General features: G+C 42.4%; 1 protein-coding gene across 2 annotated transcripts in view; it reads left to right on the forward strand.

The window, feature by feature from the left end:
- LOC122553806 (regulator of G-protein signaling 6-like) overlaps positions 1-14,539 on the forward strand; it is a 603,213-nt gene that overhangs the window by 508,691 nt on the left and 79,983 nt on the right. For both annotated transcript variants that reach the window (XM_043698155.1, XM_043698156.1), the window contains exons 4-5: positions 1,981-2,031; positions 6,388-6,494. In XM_043698155.1, the coding sequence (XP_043554090.1) occupies positions 1,981-2,031; positions 6,388-6,494 (158 nt within the window). The remainder of the gene's footprint in view (positions 1-1,980; positions 2,032-6,387; positions 6,495-14,539) is intronic.

Here is a 14,539-nt window from a genome sequence, read left to right on the forward strand (position 1 = left end):
GCCTCACTCCTGATGAAAGGTTCCTGCCCGAAATGTTGATTTTCCTGCTCCTTCGATGCTGCCTGACCTGCTGTGCTTTTCCAGCACCACTCTAATCTTGACACTGATCTCCCGCATCTGCTGTCCTCACTTTCGCCTTTAGTGTATGCTGTCTGTCCATATTCTTCTGACCAAGATGCATTACCTCAACTTCTTCACATTGAATTTCTTTTGCTACCTATCTGCCCACTCCACCATTTTGTCAATATCCCTATAGTGTCCTACTGTTGACAATGCTCCTAAGTTTCGTACAATCCACAAACTTTGAACGTATCACCTATATGCCAAGGCCAAGATCATTAAGGTAGATGCCAGGAAAAGCAAGTGTAACAACACTGGACCCTGAAGAACTCTTCCTCCAGCTTGAAAAATATCCATTAACCATTACACTGTGTTTCCTATCTCTCAGCCAATGTTGTATCTACATTTCAGATGTCCCTTTTATTCCTTGAGCTCTAATTTAGTCCCAATCCTGCTGTGCAAATCCGATCTGGTTCCTCCCACTCAACTATCAGTCTCCTTCCTGCTATTCCAGTCTCAGTGCAGAAACTCTGAATTGTTCCCCCTGAATCTCGAACATGCGCTGCAATTAATGAATTCAGCAATTATCAATACTGGGCATATTTTGATCAGTACACCTCAGTTGTGCACTGGCCAAAATTGGGGAAAAGTTGAAAACTTCTTAAAACTCTGAGTAATGTTTTAGTGATAGAATGGAGGACTTGGTTATACAATGGACTTGAATTCTGTCTTTTGCTTTCTGCAAAGAGATTTAACTCTAGTACAGACTTTTGGAATGACAATCATCTAACTACATGGGTCCCAAAAAAAAGGTCAAGGATAAATTGTAAGACTGTCTGCTTCTAGCACCCATCACACCAATTTGAAACTTTGGGATAAACACTCTCCTGAATGTTTAGAATCATAGAATCCCCACAGTGTGGAAGCAGGCTATTCAGCCCATCAAGTCCACACCAACCCTCTGAACAGCAGCCCACCCTGACCCAACTCTGCTACACTACCCTGTAACCCTGCATTTCCCATAGCTAATGCACCTAGCCTGCACATCTCTGGACTGTGGGAGGAAACTGGAGCAGCGGAGAACAATCATGCAGAATGCGCAAACGTCACACAGACGGTCACCCAAGGATGAGTGCCTGGCACTCTGAGGCAGCAGTGCTAACTGCTGAGCCATCACATTGCCCTTTTGTGGTGCTGTCAGTCAAGATTTCACAGCAAGAGTGAGCATTCTGTAAACAATCACCTCAGATGTCCTTGAGGGATATCCAGTCTCAAATAAAACCAATTCAGTAATTCCATGTGGGGACAATAAACTCAAACATGCCCTCAAGTACAATTCTTCTACTTTCCAAGAATAAACAGATTACCATTGTAGTGAAATGAGACCAATTGTGAGGCAGTGAGCCATCTCAGCAGTGGACACTCTCTAACGAACATGCCTGCTCCCATATGTTAAATTACAGCCAGAGATTCATGTCTAATAGGCACACTGCCAAAACCCTTTCACCCAATAGTCATTGTTCTAATTTGTACTTTTGAAGAAAACAAATGGGTAAGAAACTGTGAAGCCTTAAATTATTCCGAGCATGTAATTTCCCTCACAGCTCAATGTTAAGCCATGGAAGCTGATTTAAAACAGCATTGTAAAATAGTGATGCTGGGCTTGATTGTATTTTCCTCATGAGATTTCCATACTCTTGTGGTATTTGTTGGTTTAATAGCACAGATATGTTTGACTTTGATTTAAATTGTGTGGGTGTTACTTTCTAACTTGGAACATGGCCTATTCTCAGACTCTGAGCAAAAATAATTTCTATCAAAGCTCCCAGATGATTCACTTTTGATAGACTTGTTAATAATAGTGCACTTGCCCGAGATATGCAGTTCAATCACTTGCTTTCTTTTGCCTTTCCATTTCAGGTGCTGACATTGTGCAGTGGTTGATGAAAAGCCTGAACATTGAAGATCAAGGTAATGAAATACTGGCGATTATGAGTTTAATTTAAAAAAAACTGCAGTCTTAATTTGAAGAAGTTATCTTGTGATTGCTTTTGCAAAAGCCTGTCAAATCTCTGACAACAGGACAGCCATGGTGGTGAATGCGGATGCAGGATTGTGAGAATTATAGAGCCGTGTAGACCTGGGAGCAGGCAGGTGCCAACTGTGAAGCAAAGCGATGTACACACTTTGGTTTAGCAGTTGAACACGGTTTCCAGCGAATTTCACTCATAACATGTGACAGCAGAGAATAACAAAACAAGTCACGCTACTGATTATAACAGACTCCATTCACTTTCTCGATGAACATATTTTCCCCTTCGGTCGTAGAGTCATTCAGCAGAGAAACGGACCCTTCGGCCCAACTCATCCATGCTGAGCAAGGTCCTTCGGCCCAACAAGTCCACACTGCCCCTCCAAGGAATAACCCAAACCCCCCCACCCGACTAATGTACCTAACAACTATAGCCAATTCACCTGACCTGCATATCTTTGGAATGTAGGAGGAAACCGGAGCACCCAGAGGAAACCTATGCAGACACGGGGAGAATGTGCAAACTCCACACAGACAATCACCCAAGGCTGGAATCGAACCTGGGACCCTGGCGTTGTGAGGCAGCAGTGCTAACCACTGAGCCACCATGCCACCCCTGCATTTGGCCCATATCCCTCTGATTCTTGCCTAATCATGTACCTAATCAAATGTCTTGTAAATTTTGTCATTCTAATTCCACCTATCATGTCCTCTGGCAGTTCATTCCACACATGAACCACCCTCTACTTTTTGTCATTTACATAAATGATTTGGATGCGAGCAGAAGAGGTACTGTTAGTAGGTTTTGCAGATGACACCAAAATTGGTGTAGTGGATAGCGAAGAAGGTTACCTCAGATTACAACAGGATCTGGACCAGGTGGACCAATGGGCTGAGAAGTGGCAGATGGAGTTTAATTCAGATAAATTCGAGGTGCTGCATTTTGGGAAAGCAAATCTTAGCAGGACTTATACACTTAATGGTAAGGTCCTAGGGAGTGTTGCTGAACAAAGAGACCTTGGAGTGCAGGCTCATAGCTCCTTGAAAGTGGAGTCGCAGGTAGATAGGATAGTGAAGAAGGTTGTTATGCTTTCTTTTATTGGTCAGAGTACTAAGTACAGGAGTTGGGAGGTCATGTTGCGGCTGTACAGGACATTGGTTAGGCCACTGTTGGAATATTGCGAGCAATTCTGGTCTCCTTCCCCCTATCGGAAAGATGTTGTGAAACTTGAAAGAGTTCATAAAAGATTTACAAGGATGTTGCCAGGGTTGGAGGATTTGTACTATAAGGAAAGGCTGAACAGGCTGGGGCTGTTTTCCCTGGAGCGTCGGAGGCTGAGGGGTGACCTTATAGAAGTTTACAAAATTATGAGGGGCATTGATAAGGTAAATGGCCAAATGTCCCTGGGGTCGGGGAGTCCAGAACTAGAGGGCATAGGTTAGGGTGAGAGGAGAAAGATATAAAAGAGACCTAAGGGGCAACCTTTTCACACAGAGGGTGGTAAGTGTATGGAATGAGCTGCCAGAGGAAGTGGTGGAGGCTGGTACAATTGCGACATTTTAAGAGGTGTTTGGATGGGTATATGAATAGGAAGAGTTTGGAGGGATATGGGCCAGGTGCTGGCAAGTGGGACTACATTGGGTTGGGATATCTGGTCAGCATGGACGGATTGGACTGAAGGGTCTGTTTCCATGCTGTACATCTCTATGACTCTATGACTCAGTATGAAAACGTTGCTCCCTCAGGTCCCACTTAAATCTCACCTTAAAAATATACCCCCTGGTTTTGAACTCCCCGAACCTAGGGAAAAGACCTTTGCTATCCACCCTCTCTTTGCCCCTGAAGATATTATAAACCTTTATATAGTCAACTCTCAACCTCCTACACTCCAGTAAAAAAAACGTCCCAACCTATCCTTATAAGTCAAATCCTCCAGTACCGGCACCGTCCTGGTAAATATTTTCTGAACCCTCTCCAATTCGGAGAGTTCTTTCAACTGTTGTTGCTTTTTGGCTGGGCAGGAAGCCAAAAAGTAGACTTCTGACCACCTCACCCTTATGAAGCTCACAGTCACCTCTGCTGTTTCAAATCAAAGCCTGTGCCTACAGGGATGGTGTATAATACTGGTGGTACTCTCAATACAGTTGCTTGTGGGCATAGAACTATATCACAATACAATCTCCAATTAGGTACTGAAACAATAATCTCCCCTTGACCGGGCGCAGTGTGGCTCAGCTTGGAATGGTCATTTTAATCCTAATCCTGATTCTGGGACGTGCAGCATGTAATTCGGGCAGATAGAATTGATTAACTTACTGTGCTAAATTACAACCTTAGCATGCTTGCTACTTGACTTGAGGAAGCGTCACTGGACCCGAAACGTTAACTCCGATTTTGCTTCACAGATGCTGCTAGACCTGCTGAGCTTTTCCAGCAACTTCTGCTTTTGTCGTAACTTGATTTGCTGCTTGAACATTGGCTACTTACCCAAGATAGATTTCCCCCTTATTGCTGACATACTGCATTGTATAAATGCATACAAAATTTTCACAATACAGGGCCATGGATATGCAAAATGATGGAAGATTAGGAAGCTGAGCCCTCAAATTGTATTTCTGTAGTTTTGCTGATGATTGGAATTAACTCTGAACTTGACACATTAGGTTGAAGAGTCAAGAGGTAATGCTGGAAAAAGCAGGTATAAATGAGTGAATAAGTTGAATGAATCAATTCATGAATCCTTTCTGATGGGAAAATTCTTCCTTCTTGAGAAATCAAATTAGTTTGTTCAAGGATGTTCAGCAGAGTCCCTGGAAAGAGGGTATGACATTTTGTTAACTGCGGTACAATGAGATTCATGTAAATTATGATGATGCGACTGATCACATGACTGCTAGCAGTGAGCGATAGGTCACCAGTCGAGAATGAGCATGTGAAGAGAGAAGCCTGAAAGTACAGCATTGGAGAGCTGTAATTTAAAACCTACTATGTGCTGATATAAGTAAAGGAATGTTACTGCACAAACTGAGATGAGGAACCCTGGAATCATAGAGATAATTAGTACAGAAGCAGACCCTTTGGTTCTATTCATCCATGCCAGCCAGATATCCTAACCTAATCTAGTCCCATGTGCCAGCATTTGGCCCATATCCCTCTAAACCCTTCCTATTCATTTACCTGTCAACATGGCTCAAGGGTCTGTTTCCGTGCTGTACATCTTAATGACTCTATGCATTTTAAATGTTGTAATTGTACCAGCTCCACCACTTCCTGTGGCAGATCATTCCATACACACACCATCCTCTGTGAAAAAGTTGCCTGTTTTAAAAGAGTCCTTTTCCCCTCTCACCTGAAACCTATGCCTTCTTGTTTTTGACTTCCCCACCCCAGGTAAAAATCCTTATCCATTTACATTCATGCTTATCATGACTTTAAAAATCTCTACAGGGTCACTCCTCAGCCTCCCATGCTCCATGGAAAAAGCCCCAGCCTATTCAACCTCTCCCTATAGCTTAAACCCTCCTTGTAAATCTTCTCTGAACTTTTTCAAGTTTCACAACATCCTCCCTATAGCCTAATTAGAGATCAGGAGCAAGCTGCATGTGCAAGGACAGTGTAAGTGCAGGCACCCACAGCCTTAGACACATCAGACCAGTACCTCAATGTGCAAGTTGCAATATTGGCTTAAAACAAGGGTGTGCAGAGGACCTATTATATGCTTGAATATTTTGATGATCTTGGATATTATAAAATGAATAACTTATCTCACAGTTCTCTCTTGTAAACCATTCTGTGCTAATCACTGACCTATCAGAGTCTTCAGCTCTTGCTATACAAATCTATAACATTTAATAGTCATCTCCTTATACTCCTTTCAAATTTGATAGCATCCACACTCCCCTTCCTTGCTTGTTAATGAAAGACTGACAGTTTGGATTGAAGTCCCATCCTAGTCAGTTGTTGTAAGTGGGGGAAATAAATTGGAAAATTACAATAGAGTATTGCCTTTTTCTCGAAGCGACAATTGTTTCATTAGAATCTCACATATCCATACAGAAAACCAATGTACACCTTGATGTATTTGCTAACTTGCACTTTGGAAGGACTTTGAGAACCAACCATTGCAGACTCTGTTGCACAAACAAGCGAATGTGCTTTTCGATAATGAGAAATCTCCAAATGCAATAAATAGGTAGAAGGAGTGGGTCAGAAATTAGAAAGCCCTTGGGTAAAACTCAATCATGGTAAGACAGTGATTGCTCAAATTATAATTGTTTCATTCCTTTTTTCACAGGTGAAGCAATACACTTAGGAAGTCTCATCGCTGCACAAGGGTACCTGTTCCCAATCTCAGACCACGTGCTGACATTAAAGGATGATGGTACATTCTACAGATTTCAGGTGAGTAAGCATCTCATCTTCTCTAGAATCAGCACACCCTTCTCTAAGACACTTTAAACATTAAAAATGTTTGCCTGTCAATGTTGAACACTATTCCAGTGTTTATTCCATTGTCTCTTTGATGCATTCCCATCAACTCCATTCAATCTACCTTGACAAGACCAGGAGATTCCACATCCCTGGTCTTTCAGCTAATAAGAGCAAAGTCAGAAATCACACAACACCAGGTTATAATCAAACAGGTTTATTTGAAATCACAAGCTTTCAGAATGCTGCTCCTTGTCAGCTGAAGAATGAGCAGCGCTCTGAAAGCTTGTGATTTCAAATAAACCTGTTGGACTGTAACCTGGTGTCGTATGACTTCTGACTTTGTCCACCCCAGTCCAACACTGGAACCTCCACATCAGAGTAAGAGCAAGACTAGGGGCTAATCTGCCTTGTCCCATCAAGGCCAGTGTCATATCTGGAACCTATGATATGGATTGAATTTTTAAATTAGGAAATTTGTTTGGATTTAGCCTCACGGAATGGGATGCAGGAGCAACCTCTGGGTAGGGGAAGATTTATTTCAAGCGCCCCGTCTTAAACTCTGCAGTCTTCCCGCAACCTAGCGAGTCCCACATCTGCCAAGCACAAGACAGTCCCTTTAACTTAGCAGGGTGTGGAGCCAGGCATAAAAAAAGTGTAAGGGGCCCATGTACTTAAGTATTATATTATAGTTATAGTCTGTAACTATAATAGTAAATTAGTGGGAAGGTTGCTCAGTCTTCTCTTTCCCATCAGCAGCAGCACATTGACTTTCTGCCCTTCACAATGTATGTAGAGGGAATAGCAGTTGGTTTTTTTTCTGGTGCAGACATCGGTCATCACCACTGTGGAAATGATGGCGTCTCCCTCTCACACCATGGACTTTGGCAGCTCAGTGCATCTTAACAATGACATTTGAATGTGCATTGTTTCAGAGTGTCTCAAGACCTCTGTGCTTCAAACTGTTAAAAATAAAATCATTCCATGTAATGATCCATGCGAAAAGCTGCAAGCTGAGTAGAAATAGAGTATTTGTCAGCTTACCAGATAGTTATTATTGCAGAACATTCTGCCCATCACAAGAATCCTTCAGCAGAAGCAGCAGTGAGGGAAATCTCCAGGAGTGTGCTCTTAACATCAACTGTGAACATATTAAACTGTATTCAACTGAATGACAAATTGGGCTTCTCTCTAATTAACCACTGAAAGTGGTTTACCTGAGGGTCACTACTCCTCAGCTGAGGTTGAGAAGATTGGGCCTTCATGGTGACCTCATTCAGTATGGAAATTGAACCCACACTGTTGGCATTACTTTGCATCGCAAACCAGCCGTCCAGCCAACTGAGCTAACCCATCCCTTTTGGTATAGTATCACATTTCCATTATGAATATTGACCTAAAACATTGTATGGCAGTTAATAATTGCTTTTAAAGAATATTGATTTGAGGACTATTTTACAGTGCAGTTATTTAACTGAAACTTTATTCATAGTTAATGAAAACAGCAACTTAAATGAAATATTAGTACTTTGCTTGGCTGGCAGTTTTAATGTATTCTTCCTTTCAATTCCCCAGCTACAAAGTGACTTTAACTATCAAGTGGCTTCAGTAATACTGAAGACCACAAATCACATTCAGATCAGACTCACAGTAAATAAAGTTTCCTAAAGATCCTAAGGGAAAGAATGCATTCTGTTGTGTTACTGCTATAGGATCTGCAGAAGGATGAAATAAAAATCAAGACACAGCAGTTCCACTTCTGAAGCTCTACATGGAGTAGTCAGAGATATACAACTCAGAAACAGACCCTTCGGTCCTATTCATCCATGCTGAGCAGATTTGCCAACCCAATCTAGTCCCACCTCCCAGCACCCGGCCCATATCTCTCCAAACACTTCCTATTCATATACCCATCTAAACCCTTCCTATTCATATACCCTTTTAAATGTTGCAATTGTACTAGCCTCCACCACTTCCTCTGGCAGCTCATTCCATTCACGTACCACTCTCTGTGTAAAATAGTCGCCCAATAAGTCACTTTTATATCTTTCCCCTCTCACCCTAAACCTATGACCTCTAGTTGTAGACTCCCCCACTCCAGGGAAAAAACTTTGTCTATTTATCATATCCATGCCCGTCATGATTTTATAAACCTCTGTCAAGTCACCCTTCAACCTCCGACCCTCCAGGGAAAACAGCCCCAACCTATTCAACCTCTCCCTATACCTCAAACCCTCCAACCCTGGCAGCATCCTTGTAAATCTTTTCTGAACCCTTTCAAGTTTCACAACATCCTTCCAGCAGGGAGGAGACCAGAATTGCACGCAATATTCCAACAGTGGCCTGACCAATGTCCTGTATAGCCACAACATGACCTCCCAACTCCTGTACTCAATACTCTGACCAAGAAAGGAAAACATACCAAACGCCTCCTTCACTATCCTATCTACCTGCGACTCCACTTTCAAGGAGCTATGAACCTGCATTCCAAGGTCTTTGTTCAGCAACATTCCCTAGGACCTTACTAGTGTATAAGTCCTGCTAAGATTTGCTTTCCCAAAATTGAGCACCTCGCATTTATCTAAATTAAACTACATCTGCCACCCTTCAGCCCATTGACCTATCTCATCAAGATCCCATTGTAATCTGAGGTAACCTTCTTTGCTGTCTACTACACCTCCAATTTTGGTGTCATTGCAAACTTATTAAATATACCTCTTATGCTCATATCAGAATCTTTTCTATAAATGATGAAAAGCAGTGGACTTAGCACTCTTCCTTGTGGCACTCCACTGGTCACAGGCCTCCTATCTGAAAAACAACCATCCGCCACCACCCTCTGTCTTCTACCTTTGAGCCAATTCTGTATCCAAATGGCTAGTTCTCCCTGTATTCCATGAGATCTAACCTTGCCGACCAGTCTCCCATGAGGAACCTTGTCGAACGCCTGACTAAAGTTCATATAGATCATATGGTTCCTGATGAAGGACTTTTGCCCAAAACATTGATTTTCCTGCTCCTAGAATGCTGCCTGACCTGCTGTGCTTTTTCAGCACCACTCTAATCTGGATTCTAATCTCCAGCATCTGCAGTACCCACCTCCGCCTCCACATGGATCACGTCCACCACTCTGCCCTCATCAATCCTCTTTGTTACTTCTTCAAAAAAACTCAATCAAGTTCATGAGACATGATTTCCCACGCACAAAGCCATGTTCACTATCCCAATGAGTCCCTGCATTTCCAAATACATGTACATCCTGTCCCTCAGGATTCCCTCCAACAACTTGCCCACCACCGAGGTGAGGCTCACTGGTCCACAGCTCCCTGGCTTGTCCTTACCACCCTTCTTAAATAGTGACATCACATTAGACAAACTCCTGTATTCTATCATCTCACCTGTGGCTATCGATGATACAAATATGTCTTCAAGGGCCCCAGCAATCACTTCTTTGGTTTCCCACAGAGTTATAGTGTACACCTGATCAGGTCCTGGGGATTTACCCACTTTTATGTGTTTCAAAACATCCAACACTTCCTCCTCCTTTTCAAGATGTCACCATCTATTTCTCTACATTCTATATCTTCCATGTCCTTTTCCATGAACACTGATGCAAAATACTCTTAGTATCTCCTGCAGCTCCACATAAATGTTACCTTGCTGATCTTTGAGGGGCCCTATTCTCTCCCTAGTTACCCTTTTGTCCTTAATGTATTTGTAAAAACCCTTTGGATTCTCCATTTGCCAAAGCTATTTCATGTCCCATTTTTGCCCTCCTGATTTCCCTCTTAAGTATACTCTCAGGATTCACTCAATCTATCTTGTCTATACCTGACATATGCTTCCTTCTTTTTCTTAACCAAACCCTCATTTTCTTTCGTCATCCAGTATTCCCTACAACTACCAGTCTTTCCTTTCACCCTAACAGGAATGTAATGACTCTGGACTCTCGTTATCTCATTTCTGAAGGCTTCCCATTTTCCAGCTCTCCCTTCACCCGAGAACATCTGCCCCGAATCAGATTTTGAAAGTTCTTAGCTAATGCCATCAAAATTAGCCTTCCTTCAATTTAGAACTTCACCTTTTAGATCTGGTCTATCCTTTTCCATCATTATTTTAAAACTAATAGAATTATGGTCGCTGGTGCCAGAGTGCTTCCCCACTGACACCTCAGTCACCTGCCCTGTCTTATTTCCCAAGAGTAGGTCAAACTTTGCACCTTTTCTAGTAGGTACATCCACATACCGAATCAGAAAATTTTCTTGTACACACTTAACAAATTCCTCTCCATCTAAACTCTTAACACTAAGGCAGTCCCAGTCTATGTCTGGAAAGTTAAAATTCCCTCCCATAACCACCCTATTATTCTTACAGATAACTGAGATCTCCTTACAAATTTGTTTCTCAATTTCCTTCTGACTATTAGGGGTTTATAATACAATCCCAATAAGGCGATCATCCGTTTCTTATTTCTCAGTTCAACTCAAATAACTTCCCTGGATGTATTCCAGGAATATCCTCTCTCAGTACAGCTGTAAAGCTATCCCTTACCAAAAACGCCACTCCCCCTCCTCTCTTGCCTCCCTTTCTATCCTTCCTGTCGCATTTGTATCCTGACCATCCCTGAGCCATGTTTCTGTAATTGCTATGATATCCCAGTCCCATGTTCCTAACCATGCCCTGAGCTCATCTGCCTTCCCTGTTAGACCTCTTGCATTGCAGTAAATGCAGTTTAATTTATCAGTTCTACCTTGTTCTCTGCTTTATTCCTGCCTGCCCTGACTGTTGGACTTACTTATTTTCTCAAGTGTCAAATTGATCTCTTTCCTCACTATCTCCCTGGGTCCCACCTGAAGCTTTCTACCAGGGACAGAGAACATCAGGAAAATGAAGACCCATCATGAATTAGAGGGTCACAGATGACCTATTTGAATTTATATTTCTTAAAAGTTATAGAGCCAAGACTGCGATTTCTGAGAGACTTTGTTGTCTGAGCAGATAATGGATTTGCTTATTGCTTCAATGCATACTGATGCTTTCCAAAAAGACCTCTTGGAGAAAAAGAAAAAATCAATATATTGACACATTTAGTGTTCCTTCGAAGCTGTGCAGCTGAAAGTCACTCTGAAGTTCCTTCAAGTTTGATGATTGGTGTGCCGATGTATTGATGTCCAGTTTTGGAAATCAGTGCTGTGCATGGATATCAATGGTTCATGCCCTGAAACAAAGAATTAAAGGGAGTATTGAACATATTGCTAAAATATAAAGCCGCTGTAGCCAGATAATGATATCTGCAAGCAATAGGTGCAGGTATCAGTATTGCCACAGTATTCAGGACACAGAAAACAAACAGTTGTCTGGGAGGTGCAATCAGTTGCAACGACTGCAAAGCTGTCCTGCATTCCAAAATCTTTGCAAGTCGTGCAGTGTAAAAGGATGCTGGACTCACCTTTGCAAGAAATCCTTTTCCAAAGATTCAACCAGAGGCTACAAATGAACACAACCAAATAAAAAAAAATCATAAGTAACATACTGGCACCAACAGCAGGGAGGGCACCAGACACCTTCATAAGAGCAAGCACTGACACAGTTTGCAGCAGGGCAGACCAGCGTGAAGGTACAGAGTGGAGAGAAGGCAAACAGGTTTTCCATGTGATTGTAACACATCGTCAGGCTTCGTCCACACAATTAGAAACTTTTCTCACTGTTAATATCACATGCCTGAATAAAATTGGGAAGTACACATTGAAGACCAAAAAGAGCTAGTGCAAATATCCTATCAATCAGACACATCAGTATGATGTGTATCTCGATCATTAGAAGTCAATGGTACAAGCTACAACAGCAAAATTGACCAAACATCATGGGACACCCATCCCTAGTATTGGTACATTAACAATGAACTGCAGTGAAGGCAGTTCTGCATGGAAACCACAAATATTTGGACACTAGTGGATCAGCCATAGCAGGACTGCCAGCATGTGTGGAACTCAACATTACGACTATTCAAAAATCACCAAGATATTAATTGCAGAAGAATAGGCCAAGAGCATCTACATTGAGTTTGCCCGTGACATACAATAAATATACCCAGAAAGATTCAATGCCAGAGGAACCGTCAAATGTGATTCTGTATTGCACCTCAAGGAAAATGCAAATATGACAATAAACCCACCCAGAAAATTCAGTGTTCACATATAAGAGAAGTGTAAATGTAAGCCATATAATCTGTTGTATACATTAGCACACACGCTGTACAATATAATGTCATGCTAATGAAAGATGGCAGAGTATATTTGGATCCAAGGTGTCTGAACATTTCTCTAAAGAGATGCCCACACAAAATTCCCAACATTTGAGAAATTGATTCCCATATTCACAGGAATGAACTCCTACATTTGGATCAAATAGTCTGAGACAGGTGTAATTCAGTTATTTAAACATGGAATGATGAGGTAGACAGATTTTTAATTAGTAAGGAATTCAAGGTTTATGGAGAAAAAGCTAAGAAATAGAACTGAGGGTTATCAGATCAACCATAATCTCATTGAATGGCATTGCTGGCTATTCCTGCACTGACCTGGGTGTCGACTCAGACACCAGGCTCTGGAGGAATGGCCTCACCTGGCTGTTTTTTACAAAGAAGACTGTTCTCCATTCCACCACCACATCTCCTCCTCAACCAGTATCTCCTGCCAGGGAAACGCCATTTTTTCCATTCTCCGACATCGTCTGGGAATATCTTGACTGAGCAGGGTGGCTTTGGAATGTTAGTGCATGTCTGAGTGCACAGCAGCCTCTTAAAGGCTGGGGCCACACAGAATCTCTGCCTTCCACCAGATGTCCACTGAGTGTTCTGGGAATGGTGTGCAGTATAATAGAGTTAGAATTGGATATCAGATATGCCATGGGAGCAGGATAAGTAGTTGATAAGGTGAGTTTGGTAGGGTACAGTGAAACAGCTCATCAGACCTCGTAGCAGAAATCCAAAAAAACCAAAACAATTCATACTTAGCAAAAAACATAAGGTTCCAGCCATTATTCAGTCTATTCTATGTTCCTGAAGCAATCATATCTGACAATGGGTCACACTTTGCAGGCTGACCTTTTAGGGACATGTGTACCAAAAGGAGGATATACAATGCGACAGTTCTACCACACCATCCCAGAGGCAACAGTCTCATATTTAACAAAAATGAAAAATGCAAACATGATTAAACGTGAAAAGATAGTACCCTCTCCCATCTGCTCATGCACAAAGCTTACTGATGGTGCACTTCCAACAATCCCTTCCTTAAATCAAGCTGAGGTGACTCAAACTGGTTAAGCTTCATTAGCAATCAACACCTGTTGGGGCCCTAGTCAGACTTCAGGTGATTGACAGTTCACTACCACTCAGTCAGCTACCTTATTAATCTTTAAAGCACTTGCCATGAAATGCAGGGTGTCAAAGTGGGGCACTCATGAACAAGCTGCACCCAATAGCGACATCTGTGGTTATGGGCTTACTGTCACCCGATAGAGGTCATATTTAGAAGGCTATTGAGGACAATCCTGCCAAGCCCTCACCTGTCCAAGTTTTCAGAAATACAGGACAAACTTCCCAAAAACTAAGGGAGAATCATTAAGTTAGACCACTGTTATATGGGTCTGATCTATGTAGAAGACTGAAGGTCAGAGTAATGCTTCCTACCCAAGGATGAAACTTTATTGCTGGAACAGCACAGCAGGTCAGGCAGCATCCAGGGAACAGGAGATTCGACGTTTCGGGCACAGGCCCTTCTTGAGGAATGAGCAGAGAGTGTTCAGCAGGAGAAGATAAAAGGTAGGGAGGAGGGACTTGGAGGAGGGGAGTTGGAAATGTGATAGGTGGAAAGAGGTCAAGGTGAGGGTGATAGGTCGAAGTAGGGTGGAGGCGGAGAGGTCAAGAAGAAGACAGCAGGTCAGGAAGGCGGTGCCGGGCTGGAGGGATCCGGCTGAGACAAGGTGGGGGGAGGGGGGATGAACAAACTGGTGAA

Source organism: Chiloscyllium plagiosum, chromosome 10 (assembly GCF_004010195.1).
Source record: "Chiloscyllium plagiosum isolate BGI_BamShark_2017 chromosome 10, ASM401019v2, whole genome shotgun sequence".
Classification (NCBI taxonomy): Eukaryota; Metazoa; Chordata; class Chondrichthyes; order Orectolobiformes; family Hemiscylliidae; genus Chiloscyllium; species Chiloscyllium plagiosum.